At 42.3% G+C, this 21,168-nt stretch overlaps 2 protein-coding genes across 6 annotated transcripts; one reads left to right on the top strand and one right to left on the bottom strand.

Moving 5' to 3' along the window:
* Positions 1-651: 651 nt before the first annotated feature.
* Positions 652-2,457, bottom strand: LOC120685595 (uncharacterized protein DDB_G0286299-like). Its single transcript, XM_039967599.1, has one exon. The coding sequence runs from the start codon at positions 2,449-2,451 to the stop codon at positions 790-792; it is 1,662 nt and encodes a 553-aa protein (XP_039823533.1). The 5' UTR covers positions 2,452-2,457; the 3' UTR covers positions 652-789.
* A 10,261-nt stretch (positions 2,458-12,718) lies between these two features.
* Positions 12,719-20,290, top strand: LOC120685596 (probable serine/threonine-protein kinase DDB_G0267686). Of its 5 annotated transcripts, none has more exons than XM_039967602.1 (15): positions 12,719-13,172; positions 13,265-13,589; positions 13,935-14,364; positions 14,495-15,113; positions 15,725-15,765; positions 15,849-15,917; positions 16,914-17,014; positions 17,241-17,303; positions 17,962-18,040; positions 18,397-18,495; positions 18,561-18,629; positions 18,754-18,803; positions 18,897-18,978; positions 19,372-19,466; positions 19,696-20,290. In XM_039967602.1, the coding sequence occupies exons 2-15, from the start codon at positions 13,282-13,284 to the stop codon at positions 19,841-19,843; spliced, it is 2,253 nt and encodes a 750-aa protein (XP_039823536.1). In that variant the 5' UTR covers positions 12,719-13,172; positions 13,265-13,281; the 3' UTR covers positions 19,844-20,290. The 5 variants fall into 5 exon arrangements, with proteins under 5 accessions (XP_039823536.1, XP_039823535.1, XP_039823538.1 ...); XM_039967601.1 differs by having other exon boundaries at positions 12,719-13,171; positions 13,261-13,589; XM_039967604.1 differs by having other exon boundaries at positions 12,719-13,157.
* Positions 20,291-21,168: the final 878 nt, after the last annotated feature.

Raw genomic sequence — 21,168 nt, forward strand, 5'->3', positions numbered from 1 at the left:
TAGGATCGAGCTGGAACTCAAAGGCCCAACAGCTCCCTGAGTCCCTAGAGTCGCTGTTGAGGCACTACCTCTACACTTCGCAAATTTAAAAATTCTTTGTCAAAGTGTTCATCAGTTCTTACCAAATCATATATCGGACTAATGGTACGGCATACCCTAAATTTTGAACTATATAAACTTTACTTTTTACTAGCACAGTATCCATACGCTGCTACGGTTAATATAATGATCTACATAATATCACCAACTTTGTTCCTTCACTTCGTGTACAACACATATTTGTGATCATACAATGAGATATTTATTGTCCGGGATCCGATTGGGATTCTGACTGATTTGTTCGGGTTCCGATTATGATTCTGAATGATTTGTCCAGGTTTCAATTTTGGACTCGTATTCGGGATTTTGATTGATGAAAGGCTAGTCGGACTCGTATATGGGATGCAGTAAGGCCCTTCTGTCAATGATACAAGATGTACATGACTAAAATTTGAGATAGAAACCTTACTTGCTTTAGTAATAGGCATATAGATAGATTTTGCTAAAGAAACAAACACGGATTGCTTTCATCATCTATAATATATTGCGGTACGTGCACTCAACGGAATCACCAAGGCAAAAACTTAGAAAGGGTGAAGAAGGCTACAACATCAGAATTCAGAATCATACACTTGTTTTCTGTATAAAGCAGGATGGATTCACAATCATATACTGATACAAATAATGCAGCAGCATACTGAGCTGCAGTTGGAGTTCCACAGATGGAGAGCAACCTCTCTCTCCCTCTGTCTAGTAGGGGCGGATGGCGGTGGCGCCGATGGAGATGAGGTCGCTGGCGAGCTTCTGGAGCTCCTTGTCATGGTCGGTCATGACCGACGGTTTGCCGCGCTCGTTGAAGCCTTCGTCGCAGGTGGTCACGTCGGTCTCCACCGAGTCGAGGTTGGTGCGCGCCGTGGCCATGTCGCCGCTCTTGAGCGCGGCGTCCACGCTCTCCAGGCTCGCCTTGATGTCGCTGTAGGACTGCGTGCAGTCGTCGAGCGCCTCCTTGACCGTCTCCTCCATCCCCGGCGTGTTCATCCGGTCCGTCGCCGCGTTCATCGCCACGATCACCTTCTCCCGCACCGCCTCCATCGCCAGCCGCAGCACGTCCTCGCCGTCGCCGGCCGGCTGCGCCGGCATCGCGCTGTCGTGGAGCTCCGCGATCGACTCCTCGCAGTCGTACGGGTACGTCGTCCCGCTGCACACGCGCTTCACCACCGGGTTCAGCATGTTGAGGTTCGGCGGCGTCTTGACCATTCCCCCGAAGGACTCCGTCGACAGCGACGGCTTCGTCGGGTCGGCGGGCTGGCCAGCGTACGGATCGGAGGAGGCGGATGAGCTCTTGGCCGATGGCGGAAGCTCGTCGGGAGAGTCCATGCCGCCCATGGGCTGGCTGCTGGCGGAGCTCTTGGCCGCCGGCGGGAGCTCGTCGGGGGAGTCCATACCACCCATGGGCTGGCTGCTCGCATCCGGGGATGCGTACGCATCGGAGGTGGTGGAGCCCTTGGCCGCCGGCGGGAGCTCGTCGGGAGCATCCATGCCGCCCATGGGCTCCTTGGGGGGTACGTACTCCCCGTTGGTGGAGACGTCGACGGGCTTGGCATCCTCATCAGGTTTCTCCTCCTTTTCCTTCTCCTTCTCAAAAGAACCACCGGAGGTTTTCTCCTTTTTCTTGGTTTTTTTCTCCTTCTTTTCCTTCTTATTAGACGATGCATCATCGTTGTCTGAATCATCAGACTTGTCCTTCTTTTCCTTCTTATTAGTAGATACATAATCGACGGAACCGTCAGACTTCTCCTTCTTCTTATTAGACGAGGAGGAGGAGGAGGATTCCTCAGAATCATCAGAACCGTTGGACTTCTCCTTCTTTTTCTTCTTAAGAAACGCGGATACATCAAAATCATCAGACTTCTTCTTTTGCTTCTCATCATAGTCGTCGGACTTCTCCTTCTTTTTCTTCTTAAGAAATGTGGATACATCAAAATCATCAGACTTCTCCTTCTTTTGCTTCTTATCATAGTCGTCGTCGTCGGTCTTCTCCTTCTTTTTCTTCTTAAGAAATGCGGACACATCAAAATCATCAGATTTCCCCTTCTCTTTGGATTTCTCCTTCTTTACCTTCTCTGGAGCTGATGAAGAGTCCTCGTACTTGCCAGCTGGTTTCTCATCAGATGTGGAGGTGCTGGCTGCTTCAGCTTGTTCGACGGGTTTCTCGTAGGCGGTGGAGGCCTTAGCGGAAGTGGCGGCTTCCTCATTAGGGTTCTCCTCCTTGGGCTTCTCGACACCCTTCTTCGGAGGTCCATAATCAAGGGACAATGTCTTCCTTTCGACCTTCTCATACCCTGAGACCAGGGGCACGACGGCGGCCGCGACCGCCAGGAGGAGGGCGAGGCTGAGGAGGTGCGGCCTCATGGTGGCCCTAGGAAACATGGTGGTCAAAAAGTTTGGAAGGGAGGTCGGAGGCAGGGAGGGGTATTTGAATCCGGAAGGGAAGGGAACGGCTGCTGGCCGCATTTGGCGGGAAACGGGAGGGCGTGGTGGGCTTTCCATTTTCCCGGGAAAGCCATGCATGGGACAACGGCAGCCGCTAACCTTTAACCAACACGCCTGCAGAACCACCGTGAGAAAAGGAGGAGCAACAAGAAGAGAATGGGCTCAGTTTTAGCTTACCTATTCTGGGTAGCAAATAAAAGGGGGCTGTCCGACTGACATGTGGCCCCCCACGAGAAGGCAAATGGTGGAGCAAATAAAAGTGATTACCCTTCATGGTACATGGACTTCATGAGGTATGTATTTCATTTGTGTACCATGAGCACAAGCTATAGAGTAAACTTCTCATTGTTGTCAAAAACATTGTGCATATATTTGCTTGGTGATTCAAACACTAAATGCACACATTTAGGGAGAGTTCATTCTATATGTTATGATTTTGAGACTAAGAAGTTTTCAAGTTTATCTTTTGTAGTCTCACGGTGGAGTTAACACTCTAAGAGAATGTGTTTCACGCTCAATGTAAACAAACAACTCTATAAAAGTGATTAGATAGATTGTGCTTTTATGCATATTGAGCCATGCTCTATTGAACTTAAATGCTCATATCTAAGTTCATAGGCTATGTGCTCATACATTTGCTCAACCTTGGTGTACCAAGTGCTTTTCTTCAAAAGACTTTCAATTGGTTGCAAGTCACTTTCAATTGGTACATGCAAGGTAAACAAATACCCCCGGAGGTATGCAAGGCTCTAAACTCATTAAATTGATATCTTTGTCATATCCTATTTACTTTAGAGCTACCTCCGTGCATGATATGATCTAAGCTTTCTAGTTATAACATATAGTTGTGCATTTGATTTTCACATTATTATTTTGTGCACATACTTATGGAAAGCTTAGCTCATGCCATGCTAGTTTCGTGATTTTGTGATCCACCATAGTAATTTTTTCAATTGGTATCTTCATTGATATCATACAATTGAATCATAAGTCATGGAACTAACTCCCTAGACTACTAATCTTCTCTTGAGCTATATTGTTTTGCAAGACCGTTTTAGGAGCAAGACCTATTCTGGGGGAGAAATGTGGATCAAAGCAAGGTATTTTCTCAAGGAGAAGAAGCATATCCCAAAGGGGGAGAAATACCTAAGTGAATCAAGTCATGAGGGAGAAGTAGCAAGATCAGGAGCACCGGAAGAACCGATGCCTAAGCATCGGTGTATCCGACGCTTGTCGGAAGAACCGACGCCATGGAAGAAGGGAATCGAAGCCAAGTCAGCTTATAGGCACCGGATGAACCGATGGGTCAAAAAGGGGCATCGGTGCATTGGGCGTACTGTGTACCATAGACGATGCAAGTCGCGCAAGAGTCAAGTCTTCAGCACCGGTTAAACCGGTGAAGCATCAGTGCATATCATCGGTGTAATGACGTCAGCGCCCAGGAGAAGATCCCTGAGCACCGGATGAACCGGTGATGCATCGGTTCAACCGGTGATCACTGCGTCAGCTGTCAGGAGTTCAACGGCTACTTCGGGTTATGAGTGACCGGATGAACCGACTCTACCCCAGCCAGAGGCATCGATTCATCCGGTGATACGCAGATTTTCTGCTGACCGTTGGAGCAACGGCTACAAGACTTGGTGGCCTATATATACGTCTCACCCCGGCCATTTGAAGATAGCTGGAGTCCCAAGACACCTCATACACATCCAAGAACATCTCCAAGCCATACAAGAGCATCAAGATCATATCCTTAGCTTTTAGCACTAGCTTGTAAAGTGTGAGTGCTAGAATAGCTCTTAGTGAGTGAGATTGCAAGGCCTTGTGCCTTTATGCTGTGGTTCTCTAGTGAACCAAACAAGAGCTTGGTGCGCCGGCCTTCTTGGAGCTTTGAAGCTCGCCGGCAACGTCATCGACCCTCCGACTTGGTGTGGAGCGGCGACGACATCTTTGTGCGGGGGACGTGGAGACCCCCATCCTTTGTGGAGAAGCACCTTAGTGGAACCCGGGGCCAAGGTGACCGTGATTGTGTTCACGGAAGAGACTTGGTGGCCGAGTAGCAATACTCTTAGTGAGTGCTACAACAACATGGATGTAGGTGTGCCTTTGTGGCTAACCGAACCACGGGATAAACACCCGCGTCAAGAGTTTGCTATCTCCTATCCCGCTCATTAAGCTTCCGCATTTCATTCTAACAATTTGTGTGTCTTTACTTTCATAGAATAGTTTCTTGATAGAAAAGGATATAGGTTGCTAAACTCTTTTGGGATAGGGATTTCACACTATAACAACTTAGTTGCACATCTAGATAGCATGTTTTAGTTTAAGTTTTGTGCAAACTAGTTGGAGCCATATGTCAAAGTTTTTATTAAAGCCTAATTCACCACCTCCCCCTCTTAGGCTAGAGCACCCGAACCTTTCACATTCACTCACCATTGATCAGGTTGTCTGATTCAAGGATGAATCCAGCAGGGCCCAGGAAGTGGCCGCGGCCCATGCTGCAGCAGGCAACCCAGGCCGTAAGCACGGCCCGAGCGCACCACACTCGGCCCATTTAAAGGTTTCCCCTACTCAAACAAAAAGGCTAAGGATTCTCTCTCTCAAAAAAAAAAGGTTGTGCCAAAAAAAAACCATATATATCCTGAAGGAACAATAAGTCAGTAACAATAATTCCTCTCGAAAAACATGGGCCGTTGACGAAACAAAGTCACGCAATAAGGTGCTGCACATCTCTGATAAGGTAGTACACCTTCCTGGCAACCTCTCCATGACTCCATGGGCCGGGTCAGCAGCCGAGACGACGCTGACATACGCATGCTTCTCGAGCGAGCAAGCAAGCAAGTAGCTGCCGACATCCTCTCAAAATCAGGTCGATAGTGTAGATAGCTTGCTTTCTAGGCATGTCAACTTTGTCTCCGCTATGTGATGTGACCACCAATGTAATCATGTCAACTTTGTCGCCTCTCTCCAACTCTCGGTGAGCATTGACCACAAAACTCAGTTGTAAAACCAGCTAATTAAGCAGTTGATTAGTAGCCAAGCATACCAAGCCTACTGATTAGGTCGGCAAGGTATATAGCTGCCCAAGACTTTGCAACCCCAGCAGGAGACAAACAAGCTAATTAAAGAAGAAACTTGTGGCTCACAAGCCGGCGATGTGTTCACCTCCCTGCTCACTCGCTCGCAGTCACAGCTCCCGAAGACGCCACAGCTGCTGATGAACGCTAGCTAGCTGCGCCCCTTGGTGTTTCGTGGCCCATGTTTTATCGTCCGTCAGTCGTCTCCGCCGGGCGATTGGATGGCCTGATGGATGAATTTGCGGCGGCCAGGGATGTCGACTCTCTCTCTCTCTCTCTCTCTCTCTCTCTCTCTCTCTCTCTCTCTCTCTCTCTCTCTCTCTCTCTCTCTCTCTCTCCTCTCTCCTCTCTCTCTCTCTCTCTCCTCTCTCTCTCTCTCTCTGTCTCTACCCTACCGGTAGTAGTGTTGGTAGTTTCTCCGGTGCACGTGTGGATCAATCAGTTGCGCTTTTCCGGTTGTTGCTTTTGCTTCTGTTGACTGATGTGAGCTGACGAAAATCTTGTTCAGATAAAATTATATACATGTAGAAAGTAAGCAACAAGAGCATATCCAGCCAGCTGCCAGCCATATATATTTCACTTTCAGCTAACTGCATGAAGCTGGTGCAAAAAATTGTGAACGGGAGAAAAGTATTAAGAACGCGTGTCAGAAAATCAAAGGTCAAAATTTGAATAGTAAAGTCATCGGAGGTTATTAGCATATCTATAACTGTTCAAAGAAAATGACTTGGGATTCATTCGGACATATATAATTCAAAGGGAAAAGGTTGCCACTGTCAGCTAATTTTAGCCGCCGTTGGAAGCTAAAAGGCTATGTTCGTTTGAGCTTCTGAAAGCTTTTGCATTCCAAAAGCTAGTAATGCAAAAGCCACTACCGGATGCATTACTAGCTTTTGGAATGCAAAAGCCAGATGCACCCAAAACTCAGAAGCTGGAAAGCTCATGGTAAGGTGCTTCTGGCTCCTGGCTTTCAAGAGCATTTGACCTTTGGAGATCCTGAAACTCAATGATCCAAAAGTGCCCATAAGCTGAAACAACCATTTTTGCGCAAAATATTTTCGTCTTCAAGAAAAAGTTCATAGGATTCTCGTACATTTAATTTGTAGTACAGAGAACTAAAAAGAAGTGTGCTTGTATAAGCTGCATCTTTGAAAGTAAAGAAAAGCAGCAAAGGAATCGGATGCGTACCAGGAATCATTAAACTAGATCTCACTACCGGAAAACCGTGCGTTTGCCTTGTGCCAAAACGTTTGCCGTGGGCGAACAATCGGGCACACGGCAAAGGCACCGTTTGCCGTGTGCCAGATGACCTGACCCACGACAAAGAGAATGCACACGGTAAACTTGACACTTTTGCCGTGTGCTTAACTTATGATACACGGCAAAGACGGCGTCCAGTGACGCCATTTGCTCCGCCGTCACCTTTGCCGTGTGCCTGAATAAAGCACATGGCTAAGATTCTAGTTGCCGTGTGTTTTATTTTGTGCACACGGCAAAAATGTTTCAAAATAATTGAATTTTGACTCTGCAAATTTTCTGGTATAAGAATACAGTACATTTTGCTACATGCTAAACTTTGGTAATTTTCTCGATATATTTGCTATATTTAGACATTTAATGTCAGTAATCAAATTTCTAATGATTGTACTAGAAGTGTTTTGATTAGTGGAGTATAAAGTATATAAAATTGACAGACATAATAGCGAGTCCAATGTGAGCATGTGTGGCTGAAACAGAAGTAAATTTTGAAGATCTTGGTAACAAACCATGATCCAGAACATTTCCCCAAATCATTTTAAAATTCTAATAAAAACAAACAAATTCCTAAAATCATGAAATTTGTCGTGCTGTCATTATTTTATGTGTGGATACTATGAAAAAAAATTTGGAATGTTTCGCACAAGTTTGCTCGTACAGTAGTTATAAATCGAAACATTTGCAGAGAAGATCTATAGAGTTGAGAAGGAGTCGTATAGGTTTCTACTCAATGTTACGAACGAATTGGCGGTTGACTTTGAAACATTTTCTATTTGCAAAACACAACTTAGGTTGTTTCATGCCATAATTCGATTAAATTTTGGATTAGTTTGCTAATTATATTTTTTTTGCAAATAATCAATATCACATGATATATTGAACTTTTTTATATGATCTCATATGCAAAAAAAAGTTTATACCAAAGTCATACAGCACAATGAAATCTAAAACTTTGTAGTTGTCAACTTTTTTATTTGAGATTTTTTAATATTTTAAAATATTATTATAAATTATCTAATTTGAAATCATAAATTTCAAAATATTCAAATGACCTCAGATGTAAATAAGTTATATACCAAAGTTGTACAACTCAACAAAATATAAATCTTTGTAGATGAAAACTTTTTTATTTGAGATTGTTTAGTACTTCAAAAGTCCATTATAAGCAATCTGATTTGAAATTTAAAATTTTTAAAATTTTTAAATGGTCTCGTATGTAATTAAGTTCTATACCGAAGTTGTAGAGATCGTTGAGATCGAAAACTTTCTAGTTGAGCACTTTTTTATTTGAGCTCATTTATCTATCCAAAAATACAGTATAAGGCTATCAAAAAAACACAACCCGCCACGTCAGCAATCCAGGACTTTAAAATGAAACCTTCCTATTGGCTGAATTCCTTCCCCACGGATCCATCCCCACCAGCGCCTTCTTCTTCCCTCTGTCTCGCGCCTCTCTCCTCCTCTCTCTTCAGGGCGGCGGCGCCCACGGGCGCGCGGGCGGCCACGGGCGGCGGCCGGCGGCCTCGTGCGGCGGCGGCGACCGGGCGCGCGGGCGGCCTCGGGCGGCGGAGCCCACAGGCGGCGGCGGTGCGGCCACAGCTGGCGGCCCGCGGAGGCCTGCGGGCGCCGCCCCTTCCCCTCCTCTCCTGGCCGGCGGCGTGATGGTGGTGACGGCGGCCGACGGCATGATGGTTGTGACGGCAGCTGGCGGCAATGTTTTTTTTATTTTTTCCGAAAAATATTTGCCAAGTGTTGTTCTGACACACGACAAAGAGGCACTTTGCCGATGCCTGGTTGCCGTGGGGTCTTTGCCGTGTGTTACACACGGCAAAATGTTTGCCATATACAAACCGGCCTTTGTCGTGTGCCTCTGTGTCCCGTAGTGTCTGATGTTAGATAGGTATCATCCATGATGCCGAGGTTGAAACGATCTTTTTCTTTCATTTCTTCTCCACTGCCTAGAAAAACTCGAAATACATGATAAATCGCAGTAGTTTAATAATTAGTTTTTTATTTTTCCATAAAAGAAGATAGGCATAAAAAAGAGCCCAGGCAGAGGCAGTTCGTCGAATATGATGCAGGCAAGTGGGGTGGAAGATAGGCACGGGTCCCTCTCGTAAAAGCAAGTTGGTCCTTCTCTCTCACATGTCGCTTTCATTCATTTTCAATTTTCAATTTTCTCTTTCCATTTTTAGTTAAATGAAGAAGATAAATGCAAGTGGAGGAGGACAAAGTTTGACTCCAGCAAAAAAAGAGGGAAGAGTATAGGGTGCAAATTGGTAACAAAGGTGTACTTCCAACTCTCTTTAATTTCAAAGTTTTGTACTAATTTTCAAAATAAGATATGATTTTAGAGAAGTAGTATAAATTTTGAACTAAATAGAGTTGGAGGTGGACCTAAAAATTACTAATTGACACTTACTTGTTTGATAATATTGGGGGTGAAAATTGGATAAAATAATCACCTATGCATGCATTGTTATCGAAAACCCCCCCATCTTTGTCGTCCAACTTTACAACTTTATGATCCGGACACGCACGACATTGATGTCTACGATCCAGCAAGTACAGTTACGTTTACATGTATGGTTGTTCGCGCAACTAACCTTTGATTGACTACAACATTACTGTTCTCTCCGTTCTAAACTATTAATCATTTTAGCTTTTCTAAATGTATTGATTTTACTATCCACACTAAAATCTTACTATTACTAATTGAAATTCCTTTGGAGCCTCCATATGAAGCAACCTAGATTTCTAGGTGGGCACTCTAAAAAAATAAAGAAATTCTATTCTCACAAAATTTAGAAACATCCCACCATTCATCCAATAACTCTAATTATAATAAATATCGGATCTGTTATTTTTCTTAATAAATTACACACCTTTGCTATTATGAAAATAGACTAAAATAACTCCTAAACATGTATCTAAATTACTCACCTCTGCCATTATAAAAAGATAATCTAAAGTAACCCCTTATTCTTTGTGTAAATTACTCACACATGCCATTATAAAAATAATACAAACACCCCCTAAATTTGTATATAAATTATCCAATTATGTCATTATTTTTACAAGTGAAATTACTCCTAAATCTGAATCTAAATTATATAATTATATTAAAATATTAAAGTGCACCAATATAAAATTATAAATCATTATTTCTATCATTTTTAATATATTATTTATATAAAAATACTACCCACGATATATGTCACCATAATTTCATATATGATGAAAGAAATAAGAATAACAATTCACAAACAAATAGTTCAACTAAATATATATCGAATACATATGGAGATGTGATGCAAAATAAAATTTATTGTAATTAGATAATAACAAATATATATTTTAAAGTATGTGTTAGAATATTTAGTAGATGAAAAGCTGTGTGAGATAGATAATTATAATTATTGGTCTTATTTTTATATTAATTTTAATTAATTTGTGCGGAACAGATTAATAGTTTAGTGACTAATAATTTAGGACGGGGAGCAGCTGGTAGCTCTGCAAAGCGATATGGGGACTTCAGTTTCGCACGTCCGTATGGACGTGAGCAAAATGCAAGCGACCATGCACCGGGGACAATGGTACTACATACGTGGATCGTGTAGTGCGCCCACGAGGCCACGACGCACACCCTCCGGAGCTAGCGACAGGCAGGGCAACGAATGAACAATCAATCCGGCCACTTGCCAACGCAGATGCTCATCGCCGGCCACGCATGCCCGAGCCACCGGAGGCGCCGGCGGCCGGCCACGCCAACGGCCGGCGCCGTGCCGCCTGAACCTGCGTGCCTGAACCTGCCCACTTGCATCGCGGCGTTATGTCATCAGGCATGACCGAAGCTTGGTTTGGCTTTTGCACCAACTTTTCTCTTTTTTTTTTTGCATGAGATTCATGAGCCGGTTTGTGTTTTGCATATGGTACGATGCCGTCGAGGACACACGTGGCGCGTTCAGGCTTTGGATCCGGCCGGGAGAGCGGCAGCACAGCTCGATCATAGCAGTCTTATTTAAAAAGAGAGGGAAGAAAATAGAGCCCGTTTAGTTCCTAAAAATTTTCATGCACTACAGTAACTTGCAATGTTTGGCCACTAATTTAAAATATTAAGTGTGAATAACTGACAAAACTCATTCCATAACTCCCGGGTGAAATCGCGAGACGAATCTAATGAACCTAATTATGCAATGATTAGACAATATTATGCTACAGTAACCAATCTCTAATGACAGATTAATTAGCCTTAGTAGATTTGCCTCGCGATTTCCTGTCCATCCGTGTAATTAGTTTTATAATTAATCTATATTTAATACTCCTAATTAGTAGTCAAACGGCCCCAAAAATTTTTGCCCCAAAATTTTTTGGGAACTAAACGGCCCATAGTCATGTCCTTTTCAACAATCTTCAAACTCATGATGAACTAGCTATATGTACTAGAATGCTAGACTAGATAGCTCTCTATCCACAGAAAAGAATATCTTCTTGTTTCAAATGTATATATGCTGTCACTTCCCAGCGAAATAGTTAGTTGTATATGTGGCATTTTTATTTTCGCTCACAATTCTAGGGATACACAAATTTTTTAAGATCTTTGTCCTGTTTCACATATTTCTCTCTGTCAGTAATCGTGCACTTGGTAAGGAAGAAACAATGCAAGCAGAGATATTTCCAATGCATGCATGCATTTTCTATACATGCAGAACTCAAAGTGTGTGGTAGAAATTACCATGGAACAACCCCCCCACCCCCACCCCCCACACACGCGCGGCCTTTTTACGCTAGGATCTGAAAATTTTTATTTGAAAGAGAGCAAAGAAAATGGTCTCTGTATTACCCTCATTACAATATTTACTATCATCCTATTCATGGTAGAAAATTTTCTCAGTGATTATTCTTGGCATACAAAAGTTGGGAAGGTGGAATATCAAAACAAACTATTTTTCATTTAGAAAACAAACTATTTTGGGCGTCATAAGAGGAAGAGAAAGGCACTCCCCTCTGTTCTAGATTTTTGCCATTACAATATTGTTGATGCATATGGCAAAATATGAAGTAAAATAAAATTCTCTAACTTGTACGCATTATCCACACTATGGAATAGCTCCATGCGGTCCCCAGCCCAAGTTTCGTCAGGGACAGATTACTACTTGCGCATGTGCTCAAACACAGTTTGGCTAAATAAAATGTTGTTTTTACCATGCATATATACAGTCAGGAGGTTTGACCATAAATACTGGTAAAACCGTTTGTGCAGAATAACATACATAATTCCTCATGCAATGATTTTTTTTTCAATTTCCTTTTGCATTTCTACATGTACTACGAAAATGTTGTTCCTTTTGGGTACACGAAAACTGATGTTGCCAAGAAGCAAACAAGCACTAGATTCCCAGGCGACAGCACCAGCACAGCAGTCGTTTCCAAGGCACACATGCGTACTACGGAGTAGTAAACTCCAAAATATTGCAGGGCCACAAGATCCGATCCGGCTTGTCTGACTTGCTGAAGCAAAGTCAGCAAAAGCTACAGTAAATTGTGTCCGGATGAACAGTAGTCTACCGTTATTTACTGTAGCATATTTACTGTGCCGATTTTCACTGTTCATAGTAGTACTGTAGTATGACACTGTAGTAATAAATCTCATCCATCCATCTGCAATCAAACGGCCGGGAACGGATCGAAAGTCACCGCTACAGTGATTCCCTGACTTGCCTTCAGCCAGTCAGGGAATCCCGATTGCACAAGATCAGGATTAATAAAGAAGAAAAGGTGCTTTCCCGAGATGATGGAGGAGACTTGATCCTCGCCACAGTTGGGTCTGACAGAGACAGAGCCCGTCGCTGTAGAGATCATCGCCGGCACCAAAATCCAATTGCGATTAAAAAGAGTTGTGGCTGGGGGAATAAAGAACAAGTCCAAAACAAATAAAGGCAAGGCGATAGCCAAGACCAAAGCAAAAGCCAGGAGAGATTGGGATTGATAGATTCCCTCCCTCCCCCATTGCTGCATCTTTAAGCAAGAAGGCCGCAGCCGGAAGTCCAGACCGGGGCCAGCAGGGGATCAAAGAACTCCTGCAGGGGAAGCCTCTGCTTCTTCCACCCATTTCAGAATTTTTGCTCTGTTTCTTAGGAGGCGTAGTAGCTCTCAAATCCAGCTCAGAAGGGGCTCCAGGAAGCAGAATTGAGACAAATTTGCTCACCAGATTGCCTGGAAACGAACAAAAGGCGTTGCTTTGTGCTCTTGCCTCTTGGATCAGAGGAATCTTCAAGAAATTGATAAAAGGCGCCTTTTTGGGAGGTTCGTGGGTCTCGGAAGCCTCCAAAGGCGCCATTTTTGGCCACCTTTGCGAGCCTCGGGAGGGTGCTGATGCTTGCCATTTGATACCGCAGCGACCGCTCCGCCGGCGATGGCAGCAGCGGAGGAACTGCTGAGGAAGATACGGGAGCTGGAGGAGGGCCAGGCCGAGCTCAAGCGGGAGATTTCCAAGTTCGCGCCAGAGAACCAGAGCGCGCAGGTCAACTCGTCGCGCCGCCCGCCTCCGCCGCCGCAGCAGCCCTCGCCGGCGCGGCGCGCCCTCGCCTCGCTCCCTTCCTCGTCCTCGCGGCTGCAGCGAGTGGGCCGTGTCGGGCTCACCGACAGGCAGCACATCAGGGCGTTGCACGCGCTGGGCCAGGCCGTGCATATCATTGCCCCCGGCGGGAAGCTCCTGTACTGGTGAGGTTTCTTGCATTCCTTGTGTTTGGTTGTATCTGCACACGGCCTGTTTGACGGAATGTCAGACTAGAGTTATGCAGAGGTTCAAGTGTAAAATATGGAACAGTTTCGACAATTTTAGACAACACTGCTTACTTGGGCTAGAAAGCGATTTCGATCAATTATCCAATCTTGCTTGTGGTGTCAACGAAAAGATCCCTTTATCCAGATTGTTACTTAGTTGGCTCAGGAAGCATGTTAAATTATTAACGTAATCTGCAATTTCACATATACTTACTCCCTCACTGTTTAATCCTATAGCTACTACCTATTTTACAAAACGCTCCAATCTTTGTTGTATTCTAGGAACCGTTATGCCGAGCAAATGTATGGTTATTCTACATCAGAAGCAGTTGGTCATGATGCTGTTGAACTATTGGTTCATCCTGATGATGCTGAGGCAGCAAACAATATCATCGGCAATATATTTATGGGGAAATGTTGGAGAGGGAAGTTTCCTGTTAAAAAGAAGTCAGGAGAACGGTTTTTCATTGTGGCCAATAACACTCCTTTGTATGACGATGATGGTAGCTTGGTGGGCCTCATTTGTCTCTCAGTAGATACACGGACATTGGAGGATATACTGGGCCCTTCAACTTCAATAAAATCATATGCACATCCATCAAAACCCCGTTTTCAAGTCAACAATCGGCCTAAGTGCAGTTTGTTAAACAAAATTTCTTTTGATACTCAGCAACCTATGCAATCTTCTATCGCCTCCAAGATAACAACTTTGGTAAGTTGGACTTCTGAATAGACAAAGAAAAGACCACTATTCAGTCACATTAGAAAGTTTGTTTTCTGGCATTTCTTCTTAATTTATGTCCTAGTGTACTGTTTTCTTGATTTTTAGAATAACACCACAGGCTACCAAGGTTACAAGTAGAGTTCGCTCTCGGATCAAGACAGGTCAGAACTGCAGTGAACAGTATGGTGTCGACTCTGAGAGTGAGTACTCTGAAGATGCTTCCAAGGAAGAACCAACATCTAGTGGAACAAACACCCCAAGCTATGTACTGCACGGTGGCTTTGTTAAAGGAGAGAATTCCCCTAGGAAGTCGAGCAAAACAAGTAGTGATGACTCAGGAGAAGGAAATGAAAGGCTTTACAAGATTAGTTTGAAGGCAGAGGAATTATTTGCCAAGAAGGGGATATCATGGCCTTGGAAAGGCTATGAACATAACGGTCTGGGCAAGAGTCAGATGAACCCACCGCAATTTCATGAGAAGCAAGAGAACGACCAGGTACATCAGGGCGGTCCAGAGTCAATTGTAATTCCAGATTTCCAAGATTCTGAGAGCGCCCATGAAAACAAATATGAAGTAACAGGTTCCTGGTGGTCCTTCAACAATGACAGCTTGAGTAGTATCGATAGCAGTATAAGTACCAATAGCAGTGCTATTGAGAGATTAGATCATGAAGCGGATTGTCTAGATTATGAGATTCTGTGGGAAGACCTTGTAATTGGAGAACAAGTAGGTCAAGGTATCACTTCTCACTCTGCAAATGCTTCTATTTTTCTGCAAATTTAGAAACACACACTTCTCTTGTTCACGTGTTCATTGAAAGATTTATGCATGCATAAATCATTACTTGAGTAACATGCAAAATTTGCTTATGGGGACACTGGAACCCCTGGATACCAAAGTTTCTTAACAATGACTCGTGGTTATTTTTGGCAGAACTCATATTGCTGTGCTTCCTTCTTCAAACACTTATTTAATTCCATGATTCACAGCAGAACTGGTGGCATGAATTTGTACCCCATATCATGATAGTGTTACTTTCAACTTTTCAAGGCTTTGCATATCATGACAGTGATGGCATTTTGCCTCCGTATGATTATGCATATAAGCAGACAATATTAATAACAATAAATCCAAGGTTCAAAAAAATGTTATTAAACTTTGTTTGATCAAGATTAAACACTAAATGGAGGCCTAACGTCTACATTTAACCTACGTTTAACTTCCCTAGGCACTATTCAGTAGGCTAGCGCCTAGCGTTTTCTTGAACATCAAATAAATCTTTTTTTTCCTGCTCATCATATTTTCTAATAGATATATTTCGCTCCTGCTATTCTCATTGTTTGGCAGGTTCTTGCGGAACAGTGTATCATGGTCAGTGGTTTGGCTCGGTATGTAACTTTTATTGCGTGAATATGTATGAAACTTTTATTCTTAGCAATTGATTCTAAAATGCTTATTTGATGCCTTGTAGGATGTGGCAGTTAAAGTATTCTGTATGCAGGAATATTCAGAAGAAATGATAGATACCTTCAGACAAGAGGTAGACATCTATGTCTAAGTAAGCATATGATTTTGAGTGTTTTTTGGTTTGAAGGAACTCTATTGTATTGTCGAGGTACCCATCTTTGTAGGATGTTGTAATAACATCGCCCTCTTGCCATATAGCTCATCCAAATACAGTGCGTATATGTCAATAGCTTGAGTCATGCAGAAAACAAAGCATTCTTATACTAGATGGTCACTACTGGCACTGTTTAGGTTGATCATAAACCGCAGAAACCAATAACTTGCAGAACAACAATTCCTTGAGTCCATTGCTGCAGGATGTTAAAATAACTCACATTTTTTATGCACTAAACAATTTAAGAGGTAAGGTGTGAGTGCTTAAAGCATCTTGAAATAATAATGTGCCAGCTCATGAAGTAAACCTGACGGTGTCCTGTTCTGCAGCCACCCATTAACTGGGTGGGGATATGCTTGACATGTATGTGCCAGTATGTCTTTCCTTGATAAAACACATAGCCAGGAAGTCTTTGTGTGCTAAAGGTGGATAAGAGTATTTGGTGATTTTATGGTTGTTGACAACAGGTGTAACATATTAGAGATCATTATAGGCTTTTATTCTGTCAATCTGGCCATTGCTGGAGTAAAAATGAAGCTAATGTTCCTATCTTTCAGCAGCATTGCTGCATCCCCCCCACCCCCTCCCCCTCCCCCCTCATATCCTAAATTTTTAATTTCCAAGTTTTCCAGTGTTTATACTGATTTGAGTCTTATGTGCAATGTGCCCTTCCCATTATGTCCTGTAAGCTTCTGAAAGGTAAAGCCCTGGTAGGACTTGGTGGTACTCATAGAAACTCTATATAACCTCTTGTATGTTGCTGTGAAAAAACATGAAGAAATAAAAGAGAGGATATGATACAATGTTGAAAAACCTTCACCTTATCTTTCGCTGATTGTGTTTTTATAGGATCTAGGCTATAGCCATATGCATTATGTTGTTAACTTTCTAAATCCATATCCTTTGTATGCGCAGGTATCACTGATGAAGAAACTACGCCATCCAAATATTATACTCTTCATGGGTGCAGTTGCATCTCCAGAACGACTTTGTATAGTCACGGAATTTCTTCCATGGTGCGTTGTAATCTCTTACAACTAAAAAAGTTAGAACACTGAACACCAAGTTAAAGCTTACAAACCAAGTGTATATTCTTCTGTAGATGTTACTTTCTCTTTCTGTTAGCTTCAAAAAAATCTGAGTGGTAATCACCTGGTTTCTAAACTGATGACAGAAATGGTTTGTCATAATCTGTTTCTTCCAATGTCCTTCGCTTCAACTTAACATGGCTTCATCTTTTAGTCCCTTATTGAGAGGATTAGTGTTCAGAAATCCACTATCCAAACTTCAACTGCGAATCAATGGGTAATAGACCTTGACCTTGGCTTATATTGCCGTTGTTCTTACTGCCCGTGGATCTAAGTGTAATGCTTGTAATATTAGTACCTGTCATTGGGAAATCCTTAGTTTACAGTATTTATTTATGCTCGTAAACAGAAAATAATAATAACGGCTGGCTCACTCCGTTATTAATTTTGTTGTTCTTTCCACATTCACTGCGGTTAGGGCTGTTACGCCCAAGTTGGTTAAGTAGCCATTCAGTAACTGTGGAAGTGTAAATGGAAAAGTTGAGACTTGGGAGGAATGTATGCACTCAGTAACTGGGAAGTAAGAAGTATAAATGGGAAAGTTAGTAGGAACGCATGTGCTTCAGTCAGTTTCTTGTAGTTCTTTTGAGAAGATTGGTGCTTGGTTGATGCTGGTAATTCAGTGAAAGTTAGTCACAACAGTCATTTTCATTGTTACATCACGTTTCCTACGCCATCCTGTTATTCGTACACCACTTTCATGATAGTTGCCGAGTATTGATGCATTATTCTTGCACTAACTAAACTAGTTTTTTTGTCGGTACTACGAAAATGACTTTCAACTAACTTCTACAGTTGTTTACGAGCAGAAATGACCCCCAAATCTTTTTCTTGTTCTTTTGCTCTGTATTACACTTTACTGTTTCCATTTGCAGAGGGAGTCTATTCCGCTTACTTCAGAAGAACGCTGCGAAGCTGGACCCAAGACGGCGAGTTCACATGGCTATAGACATTGTGAGTGCCTTTTATCTTTCCAAAAGTTCTGGAAAATTGCAGGTCAATTAAACACACTGCAATTTTTAGCATTATCACATTGAATTAGTGGAAAACTGGATAAACATGCTTCAATTGTGCATATCCATAAGCATGATGAGTAAACAGAGAAGCATTACAGTATCATTAAAACTAGATAAACATGCTTAAATTAAAGTGATTTTCTGTGAAATATTGCTGATCCATGTTCAACCTATTTTTTTTATCCTTGCTTCTACCGGGGACCTGAACCACTGGATATAAAAACAAGATGTCTCGGTTCTATACAAGCTTGTGTTGCCTTGTTGGTATTAAAACACCTTGTTTCTATTTTACAGGCAAGGGGCATGAATTATCTTCACCATTGCAGTCCTCCAATTGTTCACCGTGATTTAAAATCATCGAATTTGTTGGTTGACAAGAACTGGAATGTAAAGGTAATGCTGAAATTCAATTTCTCCAATCACCATGTTTTCTCTACTAATTTATGTTGTTCAATCAGGTCGCTGACTTTGGTCTTTCACGTCTGAAACTTGAAACATTTCTGCGAACAAAAACTGGAAAAGGAACAGTAAGTGTGAACAAAATTTATTTGATGAATATGGTAGATACTCTCAAGAAGAGTGAGATTGTCATAAACATTGATCTACAACCTTTTCTGCTTATCCACTAAAAATCTTATATACCTTTTACAGCCCCAATGGATGGCTCCGGAGGTGTTACGTAACGAACCTTCAGATGAAAAGTACGTTAAATGAAAAGATTATTGAATATGAATGCGCCTCCTATACATTTTAGGCTTGAAGGTTACTGAGCTTTTTGTTTTTGCTAAATATAGGTCTGATGTATACAGCTATGGAGTTATTCTGTGGGAACTTGTTACTCAGAAGATACCTTGGGATAATCTCAATACAATGCAGGTACATTATTGCTATGTATTTTTTTCAATTTGTCTTATAATCATGCATAAACTGACTTTCTATTGTTTGGTGCATTTTTCACTTTACCGGGTAGAATTAGGGAGCCAATTTTGTTGGGGGAGAACCAACAGTAACAAATTTTACTGGGTATAAACAGTGACAAAAGACAAACTTTAATGATTCCTTCTTGTTGGCACTATCCTTTCTGTCTGACTGCAAGATCAGCACTCACTTGTTTTATCGGTGTGGAGTTTTGCTGTCTTACAGTACAATTGCTTAATTATGAGTTCTAAGAAAAAGGTTCTTTAATAGTTGTACCCTCTACAACATGCTTTTTCTCCATAATTAGCCTTATGCTTCCTTGTAAAAGCAACATTCACCCCCATGCTGCAGGTTATTGGAGCTGTTGGTTTCATGGATCAGAGGTTGGACATTCCAAGTGATACAGATCCTCAGTGGGCATCGATGATTGAGAATTGTTGGGATAGGTAAGCGTATAGTTTTTTCCTACTAAATGAGTGTCTCTGTTCGTAACTATTTGACATTGTTTAGTTCAGTTTTCAAATATTAAGGGGATGGGGGTTGTATTTATTTGTAGCATGTGTATAGCTTATGTCTGAAGATCATGGAATTCTCTTTTCTGAGGAAATTGCAATTTTATTCTGATTATATAGCGACAAATGCAGTCCCTCTTACAAGTGTCCTTTCTTTGAGCAGCGACCCACGAAAACGCCCATCGTTCCTAGAGCTCCTGGACAGGCTTAGGGATCTGCAGAAGCAGTACAGCCTCCATGCTCAGATGCAGCGTGCATCTGCAGATGCTCTGCTGAAAGGTGCTGCAAAGATGAACGTTGAAGATTGCTAGCCCCAAATCTAATGCAACATGGCAGTGGACATTGTCGGCAACCATAGAGCAAACAGGGTGGTTCATCGACAGCGTAGAATGCTAATCTGGAAGGCTAGCCCATGCATCTTCCTCAGCTGATTCCTGGAAGAGGGACTATGGCTGGAGCTGGAGGTGTTATAGTTACAAGAAGGTGATGCACCGCTTGCCCTGATCTCAAGGCCTGAAGCTTCAAAATGTAGAAATCTTCAGTCAAGGCTGGACACTGCTGAAACGAGAATGGCAGCGGTTTGTGGTGCTGTTTTTGTGTTAACGCCCAATTGGGCAAGGCAAGAAAAGGGAAGTCATCTCCCTCAAAAAAGAAAGAAAGAAAAGGGAAGTCATTCGTAAGTTGTATACCCAGTTTTGATAACATTGTGCTGTGCATAACCTAAAAATATAGTCCTAAAAATAGCAGACTAACCTAAATCAATGAGGTTATCCTGTCAAATAAGCCCAAACAACTAAAAAATAGAACGAGGCCATGGAACTGTTTTGAGGCACTTTTTTGTTTTTATTTTGTGAGGAAGGCAAGCGTGAATATGTTGGGAGTATGATAAACTACATATAATGCAACTGCTGAACCGTCATGTTACATTAGATCACATAGTGAACAGCGTTTAACTCGCGAACCAATAAAGTTAGAACTGAAAAAAGCATTAGTATACAAAATAGTCGATTTTGGACTTACAATATACTTGAAATTTAAATAAATCACTGGCAGTATACTCGTGAGTACAACAACAACAACATAGCCTTTTTTCCCAAGCAAGTTGGGGCAGTATACTCGTGAGTATGATACTAAAATTGATTGATACATAGAGTTATGTGAAATTCTAAATTATAAAACAGGCATAACCAATAAAATAACTGAAAATCATCACTTATCATACCCCCAAAAAAAAAATCCAACACAAGGCCAACAGCAGACAAACGATAGAGCAAGTTTAGGATGGCAAAATTTCTGTTGACAGACAACTATCAGAGGTTCAGAACTCAGGGTTGAACAAGCATGCAGCTGACTGTAGCCCAAACATACAGCTATGAAAATGGGACAAAGTTCCCCATTTTGTGCATCATTTCTGCAGTTCCCCATGAAGATAAGAAGTCATAATCGGGCATGAAGCATATATTAGATAGCATGCTAATTAACAAAGCTACAAGGGCAACGACAAATCTGAAGGGAAATAGAACCAGCAACAGACATAACATATCATTAATTATGTACTATTGCATAGCTAGCCAACCACTCTAATTTTTCCCCTTTCCCTTTTTCTCTTGTAAGATTTATACACACACAAGTATTC

This window comes from Panicum virgatum, chromosome 8N, assembly GCF_016808335.1.
Source record: "Panicum virgatum strain AP13 chromosome 8N, P.virgatum_v5, whole genome shotgun sequence".
Taxonomy (NCBI): domain Eukaryota; kingdom Viridiplantae; phylum Streptophyta; class Magnoliopsida; order Poales; family Poaceae; genus Panicum; species Panicum virgatum.